Raw genomic sequence first — 24,798 nt, 5'->3', positions numbered from 1 at the left:
ACTACATGAATGAGAAACATAGCATCTTTCCATAGTCCAACACCAACATGACCCCTGATGGGTGGCAACTATCACAGGGTTAATTGCAAAGCTTTTATATCCTACAAACATATTTGTGAAGCTGTGTTATTTTCTGGGGCAGCTATTTGTTTAAATGTTCATTTTCCTTTACAAACGAAACATGGGGCTGTATTTAGAGAAAACTAGAGGGACCTTTTGAGTTCAACTGTAGAGGTGCAGGCTGACTTACAGGTTTAATATTTAGCTTGGTTAATTAAATCCCATTCTATGCTCTGAATTTAATTATCCCAACTGATGTGGTAATTTAATATAATAATAAAAAGGGGTTAATGAGAAAAGGAAGAGAATTGGACTATTCATTCATCTGGATCAGTGGGGGCATTTTTTTTTCTTGAAGTGTCAGTTTATGGATGGTGATGTTTTATTGGGCATTATGAATTTTCAATTAGTGAGAAAATGGAAATGAAAGACAGACAGTAGATCATCAGGGAATGATCACATCCAGAAACAGGTAAAACAGTCATTCTGTAAAGTTCAGGGCAGATTTTAATGTGATGTCATGATAAGGTAGACACTTTTTACCTTCATAGGTTGTGGATAAATCATGTTCTTTTTATGCTGCACAAGCAAGTCTCTGTGCCAGGTTCCTTTTCAAATGGAAAGTCATGTCTTTGCTTCTTCTAAATAAAAGTGAGCTCAATGATAAAAGATGATTTTTCTTGTTGGCCATCACTTTTCAGAACAAATAGTCTGCTTCCTCCATACCTGACCTCAGTGGGGGACAGGGCAGGGGAAGCAGACCTCGATTCCATTCAAACCTACTGAAGGCTTGCTGTCTTTTTTTTTTTTTAAACAGGTTACTCAATCTTATGGAGCTTTGCCTGCATCACCTGTAAAATGTGGATGATCCTATCTGTTCTTCACAGACTACTGAGAGGATAAAGTGAAAGAATATAGTAGTCCCCACATGGCCTGGCTGATGTATTGTGGATGCTTTGTAAATGGTGACCTTTGTCCTCCTAATAAGCCACAGGTATTCTTATAAATAACAGATAGGAACGTGTCATAATGCCACAGGAAATAACAAATCTTCTGGCTTACCAAGTAGGCAGTGTGCCTCAAATCTTTAAAAGACCTGTGATTCATCCTGGGATCTGGTTCTGTATAAATTTGCCTTCAGCCTGTGATCCTGCATTTCTAACAGACTCCCAGATGACAAGGATACTGCTTGTTGGGGATCATACTTTTAAGTAGCACAGAATAAGGGCAATGACTTCTAAATACTGAGTAAACTTTGACAGACCAGGCTAAGTTGCAAACCAGAACTTTACTCTATTCCTTTATTTACGTAATGAGAGAATATCAGGGAACTCTGCATATACTATAGAAAAACGTTTGAATAAACACATTTAAAAATTTGGGAAGCTGAAATTCATTCTACACACTTTCATTTATTGTCTGGACAGATAAAGTACAAATAATTCAAACACAACAAGAGTATGAAAAAAAAACATTTACAATACTTTCCCTCAGAAATCATCTAAACTAGCAAGATTAACATGAAGTCATTCATTTATAACTAAAGTATACAACTGCCTGGTCCTAAGATTTTTTTTCCTTTTTTTTCCCCCAGATTGAACACATCATAGAGAAGGGATTTTGGCATGCCTTTCCCATGAATGCTTAGCAAATGCATCAGAACTTTGCCAGCAAACTGCATTCATTCATAGCAGGTGACATATAAAGGTTTCCCTGAATGTTGAACGAGTGTTCTCTGAACTGAAATCTGGTGTTATTTATTTTTCTCCAAAAACCGAAAAGAGGAAAAAAAATAGAAAAAAAATTTAAAGGAGTAGTCTATGATGCAGCCTCGGTTTTCGTTATCTGTCTACCACTACAACGACTACTACAAAGTTTGCCTCTTCAGTGTGCAAACAACAGTCCTGTCTACATGCACTTAGTGGGTTCAGCATGGGAAAAAATGCACAAAATAAGCACAAGTTATAAATAACCATAACGTTTTATTACCATTAAGACTAAACTTGTATTGAAAAGATTTTATGTAACAAGACAAGAAAAGCAATAGCAAATTTTACTATCAACTAGATTATGCATAGCGAGTAACTGTTTCTATTACCCAGGGAAGAGCATGAACTCTTGGAATTTTTTTGTTTCATTTTTGTTTTAAATATATAACCGTACAAAGCACAAACGTACTAAAATGATCAGTGCACTGGACGTGGGAGTTTGCTCCCACAGTCCTTTTGTTCCCTTAGCTCTGTTTAGTTTTCCCCAATCTGAATTGCATTAAAATAAAGACCCAGTTTTTTTTTCTAATTTTTCTACTGTGCAGTAAGAAAAAATATTCACAACAAACATGACAATATATCAAACAATAGTTCTACACAAGTTACCTTGATACCTCTTTAACTGTCACTTAAATATCATAAGAAAACATTTTAAGACATATACAAACAAAACTAGCCAAGTGTTACAACTTATAATAAATTAACCAAAGAAAAAATAACTTTATATATATATTTATATTATATATACACATACACACACAACAGAAGGACACAATAATATGCTTCTTCCCAAAGTTTAAGTAAACAAACAAGTAGTCTAGCCAATCTAGCTATATTTGATCTTGGCCATAGGCATCATCACATCTGCAATTAAATAAATAAGTGTTTCAAGCAACATAAACAGTGTTTCAAATGTACCCACACAGCCCAATTTTACCAGCATGGGCTACAAAGTGAATTAGAAAATTGCTTAATGAATGTAAAGCAAATGTATCTTTTTTTTCCCTCTCCTAAACACGTTTACATTTAACTATGATACTAAGATATGTAAATAATTTTGTAGCACCTACTGCTCAAACTAAGGAAGTTTTAGATTAAAAGGAAAATGAATCTTTTTAATTTTTGTTCTGCTGACATCCCATACTGATGACTTAAAGAAAAACTGTCTTTCAACTCATCTCCTTGCTTTTGGGTTTTGACTGTGGGGAACTGTGGTACCCTGGGTAGAACGAACACTCCTTTCCCCTAGCAATTAATATTTTTTATTATTATTACATGCTATGAAAAGATATGAAGATCATCTGTTTATAGCCCATCCTTCAAAAAACAGTCTACGAATCCAGTTTAAAACACACATCTTGATCTCTAAAAAGTTACCAGTGCAGTATGAACGCGACAAAGTTGTCAATTTCCCCTAAATTAGCCAGTCAAAATATTTTTTCTCAAATCCAGATTCTCTTGTAAAAATTCTTTATATTTTATAAAAATAGATTTTTCTTGAAACCCATTTTCAGCAAAGAGACCACCTCTTTGGCAACAATGTTAATGTTATTAAATTGTTAGTGTCATCAGGTACCCCCTTTCCCCGTCCCCTAACAGAAGACTGTTTTAGTTCACATGATATAAAAGAAAAAGGAAAAATAAAAAAATTTGCAAAAGTTTTTTCATTTTTGCAATTTTTATTATTCCTCTTTAATTTGTGTGGGGGTTTTTAACCAATCTGATTGGATCAACATTTTGACAAAAAAGAAAAATCTTTTTTTTCTTCCTTTGAATTCCATTACTTTGTAAAAATTATTTGTTATTTTTTTGTTTTTTTTTTTGTTTTTCTTCTTCAAATGAGCGAATGGTCATCTTAAAAAGACCCACCTTCAAGGAAGGTAGTAAAGTTAGCTGGCTGGGTAAAAATCCCTGCACATTGCTATCTATGTATATTATATTCAACAACGACAGCTATGAAAGAACATTCAATGCATCAAAGGTATTTTTTTGTTTTTTTTTTCTTTTTTTTCTAAGCATTATAAAATCCTTTCCTGGTACACCTCAGGATAATCCAATGTTTTAATACTTAGGCAACGCGGGCTTATAAAGTCCATGGTTGAATATAAGCCTTGGAAAGTTTGTCTCTCTCTTTTGTGTATGTGTATGCACGCATGTTTTGTTCGTATATATTTATATATATATTTTAATAAGTAAGGGTCAGAAATTCAGGACTTGTGGGCTTTGTTGGTTTTAAAGGAAACTTGTAACACTCTGTCTCCCAGGCGATAACCATTGAGGCTAGCGATGGCCATGGCTGCCTCATCGTAGTTGGTCATGGTGACAAAGCCGAATCCCTTGCACTTGTTGGTGTTGAAGTCACGGATGACCTTGACGTTGTTCACTGCGCCAAAGGGGCCAAAGAGCTGCCAGAGGACACTCTCATCAGAATCAGGGGACAGGTTATAGACGAAGATGCACCAGCCTGTCCCTGTGTGACCAGGGATGTTCATTCCCACAAGACTTGTCATCCCGTCAATGGTGATTGGGGAGAACCTGGGGGGACAAGCAGAAGGGGGGACTGGTCCAGACATCAGTCTGACCATGGATGACACACAGATGCACAGACACAGACACGGGGCAAAGGGCTGAGTGAGTGTTTGCAGGAGAGTCTTCAGGGTTTCAAAACCAAAATGCAAAAGCTAACATCTGTGATATTTCTTTCAATGAGGTAGACAGCTAAGGCATGTACATGCCAAGAGAATGACCAAAGCATTTCTTAAAAGCCAAGAGAGGCCCCCAGATCAAGGCTTTACACAGATCCAACACAGTCTATGTTCATACACTGTTCCACCCTGAACCTACAAGACCATAGACTGAGTTCTCAGGAAAGGGACTCTGGTTCATCCATTCTAATGCTGGGTTTATTCACTCAGTGGAATGTGCACAGGCTCTCACAGACACAATGGCCCATAGGAAAAAAAAACATGTTTATTGATTGAGTGAATAACAATTTTATGTCAGTGCTTGGAAAATGTTACTTTTTAGGAGATTAAGGGATGGCCCTAGAAGCACTCAATTGTACCATCATCAGAGCCCCTCCACTTACGCCTGTCAGAGACCTCTTGGTGTCACTGAGGTTGTAAATACATGAGGAGGTATCTTGTTATTAACCAGATGAGTGGCTCATGTACTATTCAGCATTTACTCATAGGGTTCCCCCATAGAAATGGAGCAGTTATGATAGATGTACTATTCGTTGATACTATATCGTCTCAAATCCATTTCTGAGCATCACTGGAATAAGACATCAAGTGGTTTGTACAGTTATAAATTTTGAATTGCTATACATTAGGAAAACATAAAAATATTCTTTGTCACTGTTGCATTAGGTTAGAAATATATTTTTTGTTTGTTTAGAATTCAAAAAAAAAAACCCTTCAGATTTTATTCACTGACTGATAAAATAAACCCATGTAGCATTTGTGATGGAAGAAACAGAAGGCCAGAGTCTATGGCAGAACAGGATTGGCAATATTTTGTTTCACCCTGAACTTTGACCTATTTACTGCTGACCAGATTGCTTTTCATTTGGTTGAATTTTTTGAGGAGTGAGGAGGAGGGAATGGGAGAAGAGGAAGTCCAAAATAGATGAGGGTATGGGACAAAGTGCAAGTTATGACTATTTTAAAAAGTAAACAGACACTCTTGGAGGTTTAGAAGTCATTAAAATTTCACATTTTAACTAGAATTTAGATAATAATCTAAAGATATACTATGAAGAACAACTCAGCCAACTCAGCCGATTTTTTTTTTTTTGCTACTATTCAACAAACCAAGTTTCCCTTTTGGTTAAAAACTAACAATAAAACAAAGGCAAAACTATGGTACAGATCCTTATAGCGGTACATGACTTATTTGTTATTTGTATTATTTTTAAAGACTGACATATAAACGATTTCTCCTTCAGCTTTGTGCGTCTCTGACGTCTTTCTGTTTATGTGCAAAAAGCAACCAACTACTTATTATAAGAACAAGATCAGAGCCAGAAAAGAGGTTTTAAGTAGGATTGCTGTTCAAATTGGTGACAATTACCTGGAACGCTAAGGTAGGATGGAGGCCACATCTAAATCTTGATTTAATAAAAAGGAGAATCTTGTTACTGACTAGTGCTGGCTATGCTTGATTGGGCTGGGCTGGGCTGGATTGGACACTGGATGATGTGGGCAACACATGGACCAGTAGTTGTTCCTAGTCTCATGTGTGTTGCAACGTTTTCCACACCAGGTGCTAATTCACCGAAGTTAAAGCGCAGCAAAGGTGTGGAATCGAGCTAGGAAGACGCTGTGTGCCTGGGAGCAGGCAAGCACTGTTTGACAAGTGGAGCCACGTCACAGTCAGCACCACCAGTGCTGGGACTGAGATTTAAGAGGCTGCTGCTCTCTCTGGTAGTGAGGCTGCAGTCAACTGACTCCCTTCACTGTGTGCTAGTTCTCAGAGTCAGGGTACTTACCATGCATAGCCAGGTGGTGAAAGACCTGGATAAAGTGGGCATTGTGCGAGTGGCTATTTAAGACCACATCCCTTCCCCTCAATTGGTGAAGGAGTATTAAGGAGTATTAATAATAGTATTAACATCACTATTGAGGAAGAAGATGAGGATGCTATCTATGTCCCTGGCAGTGCAGTGAAGCCTCTCAGGTCACATGGGAACCTCATGGATGTAGTGACATAACCCACCTAACTTTCCAAGGCTCTGATTTCAGGTTGAGTCTGGAAAGCCTTTTGATTACATTCAGAAACTCTCAAACCCTTGGGCTTTTTCCAGTCCCCAGCCCCATAAAAGGAGGACTTTTTATTCTTTAATAACCTTTTATATTCTTTAAATGAAAGACCTCAAATGTAAGCCCTCCCACACATATAACTGAGAGAATACTTATAATAACTGCTGAAATCTGTCGTAAAAGAAGCCCTTGGTTGAGGTGCACACAGATACACTTCATTCTCGAAATGCACAGAGGTGGGATGAGAGTCAGAGAAGCCATCCATGTTTTAATTCATGATTTGGCCAGGGCTTATAGTCCAAAAATCAAAAACAAAAACTATTTTTTCCATACTGAAAATTCACAAGATTGTCAGCCATGATTAGCAAAATTTTTGATTTGCTGGGATCTGCCCTCTTCAACTGAATCCTCGTAAGAAATGTAAGATAGGTACTTAGCAAGTTTACAAAATCAGCCAGAAAAGTCAGGGCTTTCTCCTCAAGGGAAGGCACACAGGACTAGATCAGATCATCCAGGAGTTGGTAGCTGTGGCACCTGAACCATAGGGAAAGCCCACCTGCAAAAAAAAAAAAAAAGAAAAAAGAAAAGAAAAAAAAGAAAAAGAAAAAAGAAAAAAAAAAGAAATACATTTTTGTGTGCCCCAAAAGAAACAAAATCAACCGAGGTCCAAAATTAAAATTAAAAATTTGACATGCTGGTGGAAGAAAAAGGAAGAATTAAAAAAAAATAAGTAAAGTTAGTGAATTAAAAAAAAATCTAGCCCCAGTCTGTGCCAACACGGACATCTGGCAATCTGTGGAGTTTTAATTACCTCTTTACGCCATAGGCCATATTAAGCAAATTGTCCAGCCTGCAAAGAGAAGGAGGGTCTCTGGGTTAATGCCTCGCAGATGGCAAGATCACTCAATGGAACTATTAATAAGAATGCTCCATTTTCAAAGAAGAAAAGCTCAACAACTTTCCCCACTGCTCAGGAGACTCTCCACGGGCAGTTCTTGCTTTTTCCTGTTTCCAGTGGCAAGTAATTCATGTCCAGGTCAATGCTAGAGTCTAAAGCAGGTGTCTAACGAACCCTGTTTTCTTTCAAGGTCTGAATGAATTCAGCATCCCCCTACCTCAGAAAATTTGTCCAAATATCCTTTTATGTTATCTGTGAAACTGTTAAAGCTGGCGATATTCTTACATTGTTCACCTCTTATGATAACTAAGCTTGTGAGCCAAGGTCTCTGTTCCAGGTTAACAACACATCACCACAGACTACACACAGGGAACATCTTTTCTGTTAGTCTAGCCGCTTTAACTAAATCTGGCCACACGCACATAGCTTGGAAGGGAGGGAGATTCTGCAAGCTAAGATTAAAAAAAAAAAACCCCAAAAACCAAACAGACAACCCCTCCCAAACATCTTACTATTTACAGCCTCAAAGAACCTCCCAGCAAAATGTCATTATGTGATAATCTTCCTCAAATGCACTACCTCACTTGGGGACAAGTTATTCACACTATGGGGCAGTAGTAACCATAGTTTCTGCCATCAGGAGCCTGCTGGAAAGGCTTTTTTACATAAATACTACATGTGCTTTCACACAAAATAGAAATTACATGGCTCAGACCCTTCGTGAAATCATTAACCATTTCAGAGTCATGGGGCACAGGAGGACACACGAGGAGGCGGATTTCCTCTCTCACTCTGGCCAGATGAACGGTTACTATTACAGAGAGAAGGACCTATTTTCTCATGTGAGGTTTGACAATGAGAAAAGCCTTTCATTAAAGGGAAGTTGCCACGTGGGCAGAATAAAGTAATCGCTTAGAATCTACTAAGGGGAGGCCAAGACCATGTGTCTCCCCTACACAACAGAGGCTGGTTAGAGTCTAACTGCTAGCCTGGAAAAAAACCTGCCTTTCAGAAATGTCCCACCTGGGACTTGCTGGTGTTGGGTCCCCAAAGAAACACTAGTAAGCTATGGATGAATCTTCCTCTTCTTCTTCCCAGGGTACGTGACTTAAGAGAGTAAAGTTAATATTAAAGAGAGTCTCTCCTGTCCTGGATTCCAACAGAATTACTTAGGAAAGTAGGTGAGAACAAGTCACTCCTGGTAAGGATCTGCCTTTGAGTCTACCCTGCCTTAAGTCTTAGCTGCTGCATATGGCTACATCTTAATGATTAGCCCCACTGAAACAGACTCCTCTTGTTTGGCTAAATAAAGAGATTTTGTTTCGACTAGCGAATCTCCAGTTTAATACATAGTTACAGTGACAGGCTGGCAGAGTGCTAAGAAGTGCATCTAGTCTGATTGTTTGATCTTATAGAAGTGGAAAATGATGCTCTGGGGAAAGTGGCACACAGTGATGGCTTGGGTGGGGCAGAGACAGTGTGTCTTGTTCTGTCCTTCAGAGCTATGGGTTCTCTGGCCCATGTGTCATTCCATACTGGTGTCTGTATAGTGGGTAGTAGACTCCTTCCTCTGTGGGCATGCCTACCTGAATCTTTGAGCCTGGTGATGGAGAGGGCCAGGGTATCGCCTGTTGGGGGACTGGTACAGCTGGGAGAGCAGGGCCTGGCTGGACTTCTGGCTGGGGTTGTTGGCAAACTTCACAGTAATCGGTTCTGTAGCACCGCTGGGCTTCTGGCCATTCAGCCCTTTGATGGCTTCTTCTGCCTCAATCCTCTTATCAAAGCGGATGAATCCCACCCCTCTAGAGACCCCTGGGGAAAGAAAAAGAACATTTGTAAAGAGTGAACAAATATATCACTGGGAAGTGCCTTGTGAATATTTTGTAGCAACTCAAGCCACCTGTGAGGCCAGCTCCCTGAATCTTTGTCACTCACCAAAAGTCAGGTGTGCATTTCTACCCACATAGCTCTGGGTAGATGTCTCCAATGCAGACAGCACAGGGCTGTTTCCCTCCAGGACTTCACAGCTGCCCTTCCAAGTCCCTATTCACCTTTAGTTATTGTAAATAACCACTCATCACTATCTAGTTCTGCAGAGTGCCTTATATATCACATAACTGAAACTGTCATTTATTTGAGAAGCAACCTCTGACCACTTACTGCACTCTTTAGGTACATAGTCTGTACTCCTTTTGAACTCTTTGAATGATGTACTTTATACCTGACCCTTATTCTTTGTTGTCTTAAACAGAAACCAATAAAACCTACAAATTACTTTTCCCCAAGTCTTTGCTACATCCAGATAAAATCCAGACTTCTCAGGATAGCAATTGTTGCCTTTGGCAATCTGGCTTCAAATCTCCTATTGAATTTCACACCGGCCACACTGACCTGCATTGAATAAGCTGTATCCGTTCTCAACACTCTACCTGGGGATATACCACCTTCTGCATCCAGATAGCTCTACCCCTTCCTTTTAGCCAGGAAACTGCATCATTCTCCAAAGCTCTGTTCCAAAATTGACTCTGCCGTGGAGCCTTTCTAACAACTACCGCCTTTATCTAAGCTCTCATGGGACACTGGATCGTCTCTAGCAAGTATCTGCCACATTAGAGTCATGTGAAAGCAGGCTCTCTGTCTTCTCTATCCTTGGTTTGGAGTGTCTGTCTGTACAGTATTTGAGGCAATCAACACCAATGGGAGATGGCAGCATGAATCAAATTGTAAGCATCTCAAACTGGCATCTAATCAGACATAGACAAAAGACAGTGTAATGGACAGTGAAGCCCAAGCTACCTTACATCTCTTCTTGAGATGCTGGTTGGGTTTCTTTCTTATGGATAAAGAACCCTGCATTCCTGGGATAAAACCTACTTGATCATGATGGATGATTGTTTTGATGTGTTCTTGGATTCGGTTTGCTAGAATTTTATTGAGTATTTTTGCATCGATGTTCATAAGGGAGATTGGTCTGAAATTCTCTTTCTTTGTCGGGTCCTTGTGGGGTTTGGGTATGAGTGTAATTGTAGCTTCATAAAACGAATTGGGTAGTGTTCCTTCTGTCTCTATTTTGTGGAATAGTTTGAAGAGAATTGGTATTAGGTCTTCCTTGAAGGTCTGATAGAATTCAGCACTAAAACCATCTGGTCCTGGGCTTTTTTTAGTGGGGAGGCTTTTGATGACTGCTGCTATTTCCTGAGGGGTTATGGGACTATTTAGATGGTTTATCTGCTCCTGGTTTAACTTCGGTACCTGGTATCTGTCTAGGAAATTGTCCATTTCATCCAGGTTTTCCAGTTTTGTTGAGTATAGGCCTTTGTAGTAGGATCTGATGATTTTTTGAATTTCTTCAGTTTCTGTTGTTATGTCTCCCTTTTCAGTTCTGATTTTATTAATTTGGATACTGTCTCTGTGCCCTCTGGTTAATCTGGCTAACGGTTTATCTATCTTGTTGATTTTCTCAAAGAACCATCTCCTGGTTTTATTGATATTTTGTATTGTTCTTTCTGTTTCTATTTGGTTGATTTCAGCCCTGAGTTTGATTATTTCCTGCCTTCTACTCCTCCTGGGTGTATTTGCTTCTTTTTGTTCTAGAGCTTTTAGTTGTGCAGTCAACTTGTTAGTGTGTGCTCTTTCCAGTTTCTTTTTGTAGGCACTGAAGACCAAGTGAGGGTGATTCGGTCCTTCTTAGAAGGAGCAACAAAATACTCAAGGGAGCAAATATGGAGACAAAGTGAGGGACAGAAACTGAAGGAGGGGCCGTCTCAAGACCACTCCACCTGAGTATCTATCCCATGTGCAATCACCAAAGGTAGATGCTGATGTGGAAGACAGGAAGTGCATGCTGATAAGAGCCTGATATGGATATCTCCTCAGAGGCCTTCAAGAGTCAGACATATTCAGAGGCAGATGCTCACAACTAGCCATTGAACTGATCATGGGGTTCTCAATAGAGGAGTTAGAGTGAAGACTGAAGGAGCTGAAAGGGTTTGTGGCACCATGAGGAGAGCAACAATACCAACCAACCACAGCTCCCAGGGTCTAAACCACCAGCCTGGGAGCACTTAGAGGGGGATCCAGGGCTTCAGCTGAATATGTAAAAGTGGAGGGCCCTGCTGGGCATAGGTGGAAGAAGAGAACCTTGACCTCATGAAGGCTGGATGCCCCAGGGGGTGGGAATTTTGAGGGTGGGGAGGTGGGAGTGGGGGGGTAGATAGAGGTTACATCCACAGAGAAGAAGGAGGAGGGGCGAGGGGATTGGGGGTTCCGAGGGGGTGGTGGGGGATGGGGTAAGGGGACAACATAGGAAATGTAAATAAATCATCCAATAATAATAAAAAAAAGAACCCTAGCACTAGAAACTTTGTTCCTACCCCTGCACTGTTGACTAGCTAGTGGGAAATCTGACTCCCTACTTCAGATGATTACTGATTCATAGAATAAGGCAGCTTGAAGTCCTTTCTATAGGGTTATAGTGCTGTGGTCGGGAGATAGAGCTGTACATATAGTTAGTTACAAACACAGGGTGGAGGCTGAGAGAAACTTTGAAAGCCACAGAATCCCACTCCGAACTTGACACCCAAATCTTCCTTTACAACTTTGCCAAGTAGTTTAGTTGTGGAGACTCTGGCTTCTCAAGATGGCTCATTCAAGTAGTCTATGTACAAGCATCAGAAACCTGCCTGTTCAGGTTATGAATCTTCACCTTCAACAACCATGAACCTACTTCTGTAGGTAAGAGGGCATAGATGTACAGGGAGATCAATAGCAAGGAAATACTTAACCTGTGACTTGATCAACCAGGATTCGTGAGGTGATGATGCGACCGTATTGAGAGAAAAGCTGCTCCAGCTCCTTCTGGGTCATGGTCTTGGGAAGGCCACTAACGTACAGGTTAGCATCCCTGATTGAGGCCGAGCTTGGACGGGCATAGGACACCTAAGAGAAGACGAGAGATGTTAAATACATAACAGGCACTCAGGTACTCATCTTCAGAGAGGACACTGAAGTAACAGCCAAGATGACAGTCCCTTGTCTGTCCTTAGGACCCATAGTTCTCATACAGGACTAAGAGCAGGAGAACAACGAGAGATGAACAAAAAGAGAGTTGTTGACAGAACTTAAACAAACGCACAGATAAGGGTCTCTAAGTGCCGAACAAAATAGCTACTGTATGGCAGCTGTTAAATGCAGAACTACCCACGCATGAAGTTCTGAAGATTTACCTCCTGGATGTGGGAGTATAGATGATTTACTGTATCCAACACATAATAATCTTTGAATAAACCAAAAAAAAATAAGCCCCTGAAATTCTGTTCTGCACATTTCTCTCTGTGCCATCCTCCCCACCCCCATCCCTATCCAAAGCATAACAGCAATCAGGTTCTCTGTAAGATATTTTTTTATGTCCCATCCTTTGTGTTGCTCCAATCTGTTCCCATGAGGTCTGCTCCCGGTGAATGACAAAGTGCTGGTGAAATGGGGTTGAATGAACATCTGCTTGTTAAACTTGATATGTGACCTTGTTGTCACATCTGCAAGGACCGGTTGCCTCTAACTTCGAGGCAGGGCAGATAGAACTATAACAAACAGAATGGGGGCACGGTAGACAAGAAGAAGGGGAAGGACGGTGGGAGAGAAGAGAGAGCCTCCGCGGTGCTTATAATAAGCTTGACTTTGTAAATTTGTCCTCCCAGATCTCCCAACTGCTGTTTTTTTCCTCCCCAAAAAGCTAACACAGAGTTGTAAACAGATCTGAGATTCCATCTGCAAGAAGCCAAATCTTCAGCAGTACACATAAGCAAAGCAAACCCCAGCAGTCATTAATTTTAGACTTTCATTTACTTATTTATTTATTTTTTTAAGAAAACAACATCAGACATTTGAAATATAATTTACAGCTAGTCTAACAAAAGCACTTTCCTGCTAAAGCTATTTCTGGGGCGGTTATGGCTCAGAACGGATGATGAAAGCAGTCATTTCAGAGTACATCTGACAACGGTGGACAGGAAGGGACCTAGATGCCTTAGCATTTCTCAGCTGGCAGTTTTATTTAATCTATACAACAGATCTAGAGGACCTGCTAAATCCATCAGGGTGAGAATGTGTGCATGGCTGTGTGTGTGTGATTATGGGTACACATAAATGTATGGGCCCACAATTTTGACATTAAGAGCTAACCTTGAGCAGCAAAGCTGGCCTTGTTTGTGACATCTTCAGGCAAAGAAAATAAGTTCATAGAGAAGATGAAGGATGGGCAGACCCCTTACTCATGGCGCAGTCCCCTTTTCTATGATGGGGACACTAGGCCCCTTTATGAGTCCTATACCTAAATATAGATGTTGACTCAACAGAAAATGATGGGAATGACTAATCTGCCTCACTAGCCTCCTCTCACTGATGGAGCCAGGCAGCTGCCTTCAGTATCTACATCTTCTAGAAAATCACAGGTGGCCTGGGGGCCTCTGCACATGGCACATCTTCCCAGTACATGGCAGAGCAGCACAGTGGCCACTACATGGTGGGTCTCTGTGTGTGCATTTGAGGCCAGGGAACTGAAGGATCAACAGCTCCATGTAGCTGTCTGGGCAGTTTCAAAATGAGATATCACCTCACTCAGCAATCACTTCTGGGAGATAAACTCTCTGTGGTGGGAACACATCTTGTTCACCTCTAATAGATAGCAGGTAGATTTTCTAAATAAACATGGGGTGGGTGAGAGAACGAATGAGCAAACATAGTGACCCATTGTAACAAAGTCACAAGACACGTGCCATGCCAAAGCTATATCTTACTTAGTGTGACTTAAACACAGGAGAGGGGTAGGTTGATGGTTAGAAGGACCAGGTGGCTTGGTAACAGCCTTCTGCTGTGAGGACAAATGAGATAAGGTCAATGGTTGAACAGTGCCTGGTGGTGGATATAGCCTCTACTATCCAATAGCTGCACAACACGTAACAAAGACCCTCGTTTCTACTGGTCCAGGACAGCTACAGCCGGGGTCCAGAGAACAGCATGTTGAGGCAGACTCTTGGGCAAAGGGAGTTGACACTGGAAAGTTAGTGTCACAATCAAACCTACTCCTCCCAAAGATGATTGTGAGGCAGAATCTCAGCTGAGCTGGAGAGAATTCCAGCCACAGAATCCCAGAGACCAACCCAGGCCCAGGGCAGTGGTCGATCTGAAGGAGAGCAGCATCTGGAATGTTCTATCCTCATGCTAAGCCCTGTTTAGTTTTCCTCCTCTATCTAGAGCCACAGCTTATCGTTCTCTTAGCCCTTTGTGCAAGGAATCTCTGAGGGAAGGACCGGGCAAAAGTGATAGGGAAAAGACTTGCTCAACCTCCAAATGTTCATCCTCAGACCTAAAATGTTCAACTTCCCTCAAACATTTGTTAAACTCCAGTATAAAGACTGCAAATGTCAGGCCCTCTGCTAACCTGAAACACGTCCAGCAAATGTTGACCTCCAGCCCCTGCAGAAGGACTGTATTGGTGGCATGTTGCCCTCCTGAGCTGGCAGCTTAGAGCTCAGGGCTCCTAGCGCTATAGACAGTGCCCTGGGAGAACTCCACTTGCCTCGAACCATCAGGATCCTGCTCATTTCATTCATCTACGATCTCTGATGAGAAGATTGGCGTTTCTAGGTCAGTGCAGCTCTTGTTCTAGACAAAGCTGTGAGTGAAGAAGCCACTCCTCTTTGTGTGAGGGTGGCCCAAAGGCAGGAGACTGAACTGCACACTTCACACACAATCTTGACAGAGATTTTCAGCATTTCCACATGCCCCAGATCTCTTTTCCTGTGAGTTTGTAGTCCCCTTACCCACTACAAAAGGACACATTAGCAACAAACTTAGGGGCCTAGGTTAGAAGTGGTCTTGAAAATCTAGAGAGGGGACCCAAGAAAGGCTCATCTGCCATAGGCATTTCTGAGAACAGGAAGTTCACATCTACATGAAGATCCTACACTACCCCTGGCCACCGCTGGCTGCTGCAAAGCTCTTCTTTGAGGCCTCAGGCACATCCTTTCTGTTCTTAGGAGCTTTTATCCTTGACAGGTGCTAGTTAGAGTGTTAGGTAACCACATTTTGAAATGTTACTCCAAAGTGTATACTTATGTTACTTTATCTGAAATTGAGATCCCAATAGAGAATAGAAAAAAGATATAAAGGTTAAGAACAGCTTTGGTATTGGAGAGCTTTAGATATGAGTTCTGTTCCCTTTCCAGATGTGTGATTTCATACCTGAGAGGCGTCTCTTGAGTAACATAGCTTAGAATTTCTCTAAAAGAGCCACTTGCATGAAGATTCCTAGGCACAAAGACTGGCCCAAAGTAAGTGCTCAATAAACCGTGACTTTGATATGGTTGCCATGTAAACAGGCTTTATTCTAGACATGGGGGAGCAGAGATGTATGTATGCAGGACTGCTAGTCTAGCAGAGGAGGCATGCATAGCTTCCTTCATTATTTGAAGATCAAGCTACAGATTTTTCCCCAGCCTGTTGTAACACCCTATTCTCTGAGTGAATATAAACTCCCCAGAGCAGGCAAGTCCCCAGGGAACATTCATTCTAAAGAAACCAGGAGAATGGCAGCAGAGAGCTGACTCTGGGGCTGCCAGGGCTTCTATGAGCAAGTCCTCCCAGGGACCTGTAATCCCACCTGTGGGAGCAGGGAGAACAGAAAGCAGCCTGGCTCCTGGAGATCACAGCTTTCACTGTGAGGACCAGTTTACCTCTGTGCCTGTGGACTCAGCCCTCCTCACAAACAGGCCAGGTGTCTGCTTTTGTGTCTCTATCCTTTATGCCTCTCTCTGCACCTGTCATCTGATACAGGCCATTCTAAAAAAATCCTGGGGGTAAGGCCTCAAAGTAACATCTCAGGTGCAGTTTGACCTGTCACATTTTCTTCCTGCTCAGAACTCTCCAATGTGTCTCAAACACCTCGTGATAGAAGTCCGAATGCTTTACCTAGGCATTTCAAGCATCTGGCTGGCAGCTGGCCCAACCTCATCTCCTGCTGACCTCTGCATGCACCCTTATGCTTCATTTCAGACAAAGACCCAGTCCCAGGTTTCTGGATGTGTACTGAAAGCTTTTACCTCCATGCCTTTGTTCTTTGTGTTTGATTATCCTTGTGGTAAAACGAATCTCCAATTCCCTTCTAGGCCTAGCTATGTCCTCCACGAGGCCCAGGTGTACACGGCCATTCTTTTCATGACTGCTGCTGTCTCCATGGTCACAGCTATCATGCCATATCCCCCATCATAGTCATCTGTCCCTAACACCTCACCTCCTCCATCAGGCTGCACATCGCAGTGAGCATGGCACACTCACTTTCCACCTAGATTCAAAGCTTTACTAGGGCAGGAGCTCAATTGGAACTAAATGTATAATTCACTTTAGTGAGTGGATTTCAAATGCTTTCCCAGGAGCTGACGCAAATGGAAAGAACCATATAGTTGGGGAATATCTAAGGCTATCATAAGTGTATCTGAGACACAGCAGGACTGTAAAGTAGCTGATCCACAAGAGGCCAAGAATGTCTTTTTAGGAAAGTTGTGATGATAAATTCATGTGCCTTGAAACTTCTTTTTTTTTTTTTAAATCTATCCGACTGGGGTGGAGCTTAGCCATTAAAGGCTAGGCTCACAACTAGAAAAGAATAAAAAGTATTAGACTGTCAAAGGTGCGTCCTTAGTGCGAGGCTCTTTATGTTTGACTGGGTCCTCTAAATGGGTGAGATGTGCAAGAGGCTTCTTGTGATCGGGGAAGAGCACATGCCAGATGTGGGGCTACAGCTTCCTCTCTGCTAAACTGCAGCTCCTGCCTCCTGCTTCATGGAAGACTGGTAGGAGTGTTGCAGCCATCTGGAAACTCCACACGACTTCCTACCATGCAGGACTTCTGACTCTGCTCTCTGTGCCTTAGTGAGAGTCAGATCCACCTCCTTTTAATGCATCTCCAGAATGGGTGGGATAGAGAAAGAGATCTGCCCACTCCTGCTCTGGGTCTCTGTCACTCACCTCAGGGGTACACCTACTCATCTGTATCCCTGGGAGCATTTGGTGAGCACTTGCTGCAAGCCATGATTGCCTACACATGAAACATCATAATTTCCACCTTCCAGATGATAGATTCTGGTGCACTGAGATTAAGTACTTTGCCAAGGTCATGCAGCTGAACTAAGACAAACTTGAATATGACTCAAAGTTCTGGGATCTTTCCACTGGGCCACACCAACCTGGACAGTGAAATAAAAGCTACGTTCTTGGCACAAACTGTCACTGTTCTTGGGAAGGTACCAAGTTAGAATGGCACACTGTAATATATTATTAGACTATTAGATCTGGAAAGAAGCATCTTCCAGAGAGGACACACATTTGGAGAAGGAAAGTGGTGTCCAAGGTCATCCCATATAGTTTTATAGCAGAATGGGGGCTTGACTATCCTAACTCAAGAGTTCTTTTGAATGGAGAAAAAGGGGAAACTCAAGGAGAGCTAGGTGCTCTATGGTCCTTAACAGAGAAGTCACCTCACCCCCAGCCTCATGATAACTATGTAGAACTGTTTCTTTAATTCTCAGGGTCATAGATGTCCTAGGCCAACATCACTTCACAGAACTTTCTGGGATCAGGAAGACATTTGATGCCCATGTCCAATGATAGCTACTACTGCCACACAGGTACTGAGTACTTCCAAGAGTCTAAATGTGACTATGGAACTAAACTGCTTAATTAACTCCAGGTGGAGTTAGTGGCTACTACATTGAATTGAGCAGCTTCAGGCCCAGAAACAATGCTGAGTTGTAGCATCTCAGAGCTAGGAGGGCATAGAGGCTCATCTAGTCAGAATTCATGCTGGAGGATCATCCAGAAAGGTTCCATTTAATGGCTCTGATGATGAAGGGCTCTTTTCTATTCTGTATTTCCTATGCTGTACTGATAGCTATTCAGGTTTTCTTCCCAGCTATTTTAAATAAAAGGTTGAAATAATGCCTTAGTCTCACTGCAAATTTTTTTCCCAGGAGAATGGAACAGTAGCCTTTCAGAGTAGATATATGGGTGCATAGCCCGCTACCCATCTTTGTAACTCACCTTTGGACAACATTCAAATGTCAGGACTCTTTAAAACAGGGGGATGGAAATGGAACCCATGACACCAGGAAGACTTGGGGCAGGAGGTCAACCCTTTCCTCTAATGTGGAGATATAATCCCACCCCCATGCCTGGGTGTTTATATGTGTGGTTTTTTTTTGAGGCGCTCACATAATACCATTTGCTTCCTTTACACTTATGAATGTCCTCAAACCCCATCCAAACCTTTCTGAAAACTTGAATGTGCTTCCAACTTGTACCTGACCAGAATTCTTTTGTAATCCAGACCCAGGACCCAGAGAATGACCTTCAAGATGCTGAGATGATATCAAGTTCAGTGGGCTGAGAAGGCAGAAACATTTCTATTTCCACCCCCATATCCCTATATCTGTATGTATTCAAAATAACTCATTCAAAGAAAGTTAACGGGGCACCTGAAATCAGAGCAGCCACGTGCATTCTTCTACCAAAGAGCAGCAGAGGTGGCGGTGGGAGTTGGGGGGGGTGGCTAGTCGGACTGGGCATCTCTAGTTTCAGTGGTGTTATCTCTGGTCTTTTCTTTGGGGATTCAGTGACCCAGCACCTTGGCTGACCTTGGCAGCCAAGGGCTCCTGCACTCTTCAAGATACAGCTTTGATGGGGGTGGTAGTGCCTTTTTGTTATTAACAAGATAGAGAGAGGTAGGCTATTATTTCTGGGTGGGGTGATATCCGTCAGCAAAAAATGATCTGCTAACTCTCCGGGAAGCATTAAGAGCCGTGATAGGAAAAATAATTGCTTATGCCGGGTGTAAAGAAAAGATGCCTCAGCGGAATGGAGGCCTTTAGCAAGGCAGGTGGATAGCTGAAGAAGTGGGGGAGGGAGGAGGCCCTGCTGTCCAAGACCCCTGGCAAGAGAAAGGAGCTGGTGAAGTGAATGGAACCGGACCTGCAAAGCTCAGATGTGGAGAGATCCCCAGAGGCAGTGCTAAGGCGAGTAGGAGAATAAAGAGAAAACGTTGAAATTATTAAGTAGCATCCTTACAGGAGAGGCAGAAGAACTAGCTTACTTCCTCCCCAGAGAAGAAGGGCAGTTCCTTCTGAGGAGCTCTCTTCCCCAGCAGCCTCTTCCCTAGTTGGGCTCTCTGAAGACCTGGGCTGCTGCCTAGTGATAAGACACCTTTCTTCCTTCCCACAACTGCAGGTCTCAGGGGCTCACTCAGAGTGGCAGAGGCAACCTCTTAATCTGAGACTTGGGGCTGAGATTGCTCACACCCTAGTTTGTGCAAGAGCTGTGCTCTAGAGAGGGTTATATTTTTATCATTTGAATAAAGGGTCATGTAATTATGTAAGACATAAAGTCATTTATAAACATATAATTCAATGAAGAAACCCCCCAATACACACACACACACACACACACACACACACACACACTCTATATATAATGCAGGAAAAAAAGAACCCCAAACCAAACGCAAACCTGTTAATAGCTGTTAGTCAAAATCTAAGGCTGATAAACCTACTGCAGCACCCTGCAAATTTCTCAGGGAAAGCTGACTATCAATCCAACATCTGTTTGGATTACTACTGTCTTGAGGATCCTTTCTTTCTTCCTCATCCCTCTCTCTCTCCTCCTTGTGCCCCTCCCATTTGGCTATGAAGCCTTGAACTCATAATAATCTCTCTGCCTCAGTCTCCTCAGAGCTGCAATTAACATCACACTCAGCCCCAGCTCTGTTTGTTCTTAATTAGTGTGACAAGGAGCTGAAGCAAAGGTAACCAGATTCAATTGAGCATTTCTTAGTAAGAGGCTGAAGTGACAGTAAATTCAGAAGATGCTCTTTCAGCGTTGGCTAGGATGGGCATCCGTTGTCAAGGAGCATCAGGGAATCATTTTTAAGGATCCCCAGATCTCAGTCTTGGGATATTCCTAGAGTCTTGTTGGGACAAATGGAAAAAAAATAGAAAAAAAGAATGAAGAGCACCCCAGGCCCTAAGTGAGTTAAGCCATCTCCCCCGTGGCAAGCCCACGGTCCATACCACTCTATGGCCCATGAAACACTTGGATGGAGAATTTTTAGGCCATTGCTATCTGTGGTTCACTTAAATGGGAGGCCTTAGGCCTGGAAAGCAAGGGCTCCAGAAGGAGTTATTTAAAGTCCAGTGTGTCTCCAAGTTAATGGCAAATGTTCTGAACCATAAGTCTATCTACGAAGAACCTGGGAGAACCACAGTTCATTTATTTGCTTTTTATATCTTCTAACCACACCAGGGAATTAACCCTTGTCTGTTCGGAGCCAAACTCTCCACCCACACACGTTCACAGGGCTCACATGCTGCTAGGCAAACAGGCAGCCTGACATTCCAGCACTGAGGACCCACTGCCAGAGAATTATTTTTAAAGCTTTTTAAAAATACTCCAACTGTCATTTACCCATGGTGTGATCCTAGGTCTGTCTCCTGAACTTCTTTGGGGCCTCTGTCTCGTCATCAGCATAAAGAGGATAACGGCACCCCTTCTTACAGGGCTAATTTTAGAAACAAAGCTGATGTGCCCAAAGCAGGGAACTCCCAGGACAGCTCAAAGGTTAAATGGTAACACACGTCTAGAAAGATTAGAGTCCTATTGGGCATAATGTAAACACTCAAAGTAAGCTAGTGTTACTGTTGTTTGCTGCCGTTTCCTCTCTGGCTCCTGTCTGCATGTGCTAAACTGGCAGCTGTGTGGCTCTAGGCAGGATACTTCACCTTTCTGGTCTCACCTACCCAGTCTCTAGGTATAGTCTTCTCCCTTGGAAGAAGTCTAATCTACAGAGCAATCCCTCTGGAGTTCCCATTCACAGCTACTCAGTGCAGGGGTAATTCTCCCATCATGCCCTTCCTCTGCCAGAGGTCTGTCCAAGCTCTTCGCATGCCCTCAGTGTTTGTGTGGTCCCCTTACACACAGCCTCTTCAATAAAAGGAAAGTGGCTTTTTTGTTGACAGGAAAGTGTCTTTGTAGACAGATGCCTCCCGCTAGAGCCAGGTAATGGGACATTCACTGATACCTGCCAAAAGCACTGATGGCACTTGTACATCTCAGGGTCATAGGTAAAAGACCCGAAGGCCAACTATTATGTCCTGCTTGGTTTTCCTTCATAAGCCATTCTTCATTTTTGTTCCTGGCCTGTATAAATTGGGAGATCTGACATAAAGGATATTTAGATTTCAGTTCCTACTGAACATCTGATGATCTGAATTAAACACCTTCAGAATCAGTGTCGTCAGACCATCATCATTGTCATTGTTATCATCATTAACATCATCATCATCGTCATCATCATCACTGTCACCATCAGTGTCATCGCCAACATCATCACCACCACCACCACCACCATCATCAAAAGACTACTGCCCTCTTACCCTCGGTTAGCTCCCATTACTAAAACTATCCTGAGTCTGGCAGTTAATTACTAACCTTTACTGTTTAGGGGTTAATTCTTGGCTTTTTGACACTAATATTTTTGTATATCACACCTAAAGTGCTGTGTTTTCTGGGTTATCAGAAACGTGACAAGCACACACTTGACCAAGTCCGTCAACTTGTGCCAGATGGTCCCAAGATCCTGTAATGCCTGCTTCCAGAGATGATATGTGTGGTTTGTTGTTTGTATCATTGTCTGTCTTTGTTTCCAGATGGACAAGCTATCTACTGTTTCCTGGGAGTCAAGAGTAAAGAGATAAATCTCATGCCACTTATCAAAGCAAACTGAAGCAGAAGTAAATAGTGGCCTAAAAGGCAAAAAAAAAAAAAAAGCAATTTTAAGAAATTAATAAATGATGAGACTATTAACAGTACACATAAAGGATTTTCTTTTTTTTCTTCCATTTAATATGATTTTTACCTTAAACACTGTGTCCCTTTAGGAAAGGGAAGAAAAGTTAATAAAGGAACCTATCAGTCAAACTTAATTTTTTGTATGGCAAATAAACTTCTTTAATGAAAGGGCTGAAATCCCTAGGTTTGCACATTAAATTTTCATTTGTAGGAGAGAATGGAAATTATTGATTCAGCAGTGGTATCATGCATTCTGAATCCTACAGTGACTTAGGAGCCCACATTTGGCCGGGTGCAAATGTGTCAGCAGCATGCAGGAGGAGCCTGGGCTAGGTGGGAGGATGTGGAGAAGGCTCCGGATCAGGGAGGGAAGCCATGCAGCGCTTCACAGAAAGAAAATAATGGACGTTCCTTGTCTCAGAGATCCATTTAGATAAAGCATCTGACTGTAGGATGGGCTATGGGGACCATTCTGATACTAGAAAAGCTGGGCCCAATCAGTCTTTACGGGGAACCACAGGGATCTTACGAAAGACTTTAAAAGGCGGACTGAAGGCTGGTGATTTGATCCTGAGCCCTGGGGAAAGGGTTTGGTTTTAAGAAAGCTGTAGAGGATAGAAAAGTACAGTTCTCAGTTCAAGGTCAGCGTGCCTGCTCAGGGGGGAAAAATAAACATTTGACATTCTAATGCTGAACTGGGTAACACAGACCAAAATCAATCAGTTCCTCAAACAGCTCGCAATGCGACAAAGGACGGGAACACGTTCCCTGACTTAAAGTATGAAAATATGTGGGTTTCTTTTGAAATAAATTAATCTTTCTGCCTCTCTGAGGACTATGCCATAATTAAACAACTTTTATTTCCCCCTTAGAGAATTCCTAGGAACTGAGTCTACGCCTTGTTGGAGGCAGTCTAAATCAGGCTTATTTCAGGGGCTTTGTGTACTACACAGACAGTAGGAGATCAGAGAAAGCAATAATTTTTTTTTAAAGAAATAATCTAAACACAATTGCAAAAATAAAGCTGCTTAAAAAAGAAAAATAATCATGTAACGTGTTCCAAAAAGAGAAAGGTTCTGTTGTTGTTTTTATTTCCTTCCAGCGGAGATTATCTTACACTGCTCATCTCTTTTGTTAGCCTGGATGTCAGAAAAGTAGTTTTGCTGAACTAAAAAGTTCTAGTTTTGTGTTTTCCGATGCGAAGAGCTGGTGCCATCTATAGATTTCCATTCTGGGAGAGGTTTCTCTTTTGTCCTACTTTGCGTCAGACCTGCTGTCATGAGGATAAGAGCGCCCAGGAGACACTTCCCTGCGGTTTAATAGGCTATGAAGGATGGGACTCATTAATCGCCTGGCAGCTGCCCCTAAACAGGATGCTGCCTGGAGGTGGGGGAAGATCGGGAAGGGAGGTGAGGAGCAGGCAGCTTCATCCAGGAGCCGACCACCGGATGCCCAAGGCGGCAGCGTCCTTCATACATGAAGTCGGAAGGGAGAGAGTTGCCGTCTGGCCCCAGAAAGCTACCTTCCTGGAGGAATAGCCTCTAGGTTACTGATTTCTTACTTAACAGCAACGATTCTTGAGATGTTCCCCGGTCACCTAATTATTTCTAAACGGTTAGATTACTATTTTTGTTGTTGCTTTACTATATTTTCATCCGTTTAACTGGAGATGTCCTTCTTTGGGCATTGCGTTTGTTTACAGTTGATGTTCCCCCTCCCATTCTCCAATGGAAGGTTCTTAAAAATCCTTAAGTAAAAGTCCTACTGCTCACTTCCGTGCACGGGGTCTCCTTGGATTTGCCTACTCTCCTTTCTCAACATGGCCCACCATCCCAACTCAGGGCCACACTTCATACCTGGGACAGCTTTCCTGCCTCAGTTACTTCCTTCAGCTTGCTTCTGGCTGTTCGTGCACAGCTTCAGGCTGGCAGGCCTTCTTTGTAGGCCCTTAAATCCCCGATTCCAAACCCGACTTCTGGATTAGATGTCAAGGCTGCTGGTTCCTTCCCTCCACTCTTCACCCCAATTTTACTATTTTGTAACAGCTCATGTTTCTTACTTAACAGAGTGGACAGTGACTGTTCTTTGAGTAAATAAAGAATACCACTTCTGGATCCTACGAGCCTGTGCGTATAAGACCCACAAACTAAACACCAGGGCCCGTGAGCTGGAAGTCGGTGTACCGTGAGCTGGAAGTCGGTGTACCGTGAGCCGGAAGTCGGTGTACCGCCTCTTACCTTTATGGTTTTGGTCTGGAGTCTGAGCCCATTTAAAGTGTTGATGGCTTTCTCTGCATCCTTTGGATCAATATAGTTAACAAATCCATACCCTAAACTCTGTCCTGTGGAAATATTAAAAAAAGAGACAGGAAGAGAGAGAGAGAGAGAGAGAGAGAGAGAGAGAGAGAGAGAGAGAGA

The 24,798-nt window shown here is 42.3% G+C and overlaps 1 protein-coding gene across 11 annotated transcripts in view; it reads right to left on the bottom strand.

Annotated features, from left to right (window-relative positions):
- Positions 1 to 1,437: 1,437 nt before the first annotated feature.
- Elavl4 (ELAV like RNA binding protein 4) overlaps positions 1,438 to 24,798 on the bottom strand; it is a 138,437-nt gene continuing 115,076 nt past the window's right edge. For 6 of the 11 annotated variants that reach the window (XM_028785485.1, XM_028785467.1, XM_028785504.1 and 3 more), the window contains 5 exons: positions 24,619 to 24,722; positions 12,275 to 12,428; positions 9,077 to 9,302; positions 7,404 to 7,442; positions 1,438 to 4,364 (listed from right to left, as the gene is read on the bottom strand). In XM_028785485.1, the coding sequence (XP_028641318.1) occupies positions 4,037 to 4,364; positions 7,404 to 7,442; positions 9,077 to 9,302; positions 12,275 to 12,428; positions 24,619 to 24,722 (851 nt within the window). In that variant the 3' untranslated portion in view covers positions 1,438 to 4,036. Of the gene's footprint in view, positions 4,407 to 7,403; positions 7,443 to 9,076; positions 9,303 to 12,274; positions 12,429 to 24,618; positions 24,723 to 24,798 lie in introns of all 11 variants that reach the window. The other 5 variants (XM_028785470.1, XM_028785463.1, XM_028785523.1 and 2 more) reach the window with 3 other exon arrangements.

This window comes from Grammomys surdaster, unplaced genomic scaffold, assembly GCF_004785775.1.
Source record: "Grammomys surdaster isolate TR1022 unplaced genomic scaffold, NIH_TR_1.0 100, whole genome shotgun sequence".
Classification (NCBI taxonomy): domain Eukaryota; kingdom Metazoa; phylum Chordata; class Mammalia; order Rodentia; family Muridae; genus Grammomys; species Grammomys surdaster.
This window is presented reverse-complemented; position numbering and strand designations above follow the sequence as displayed.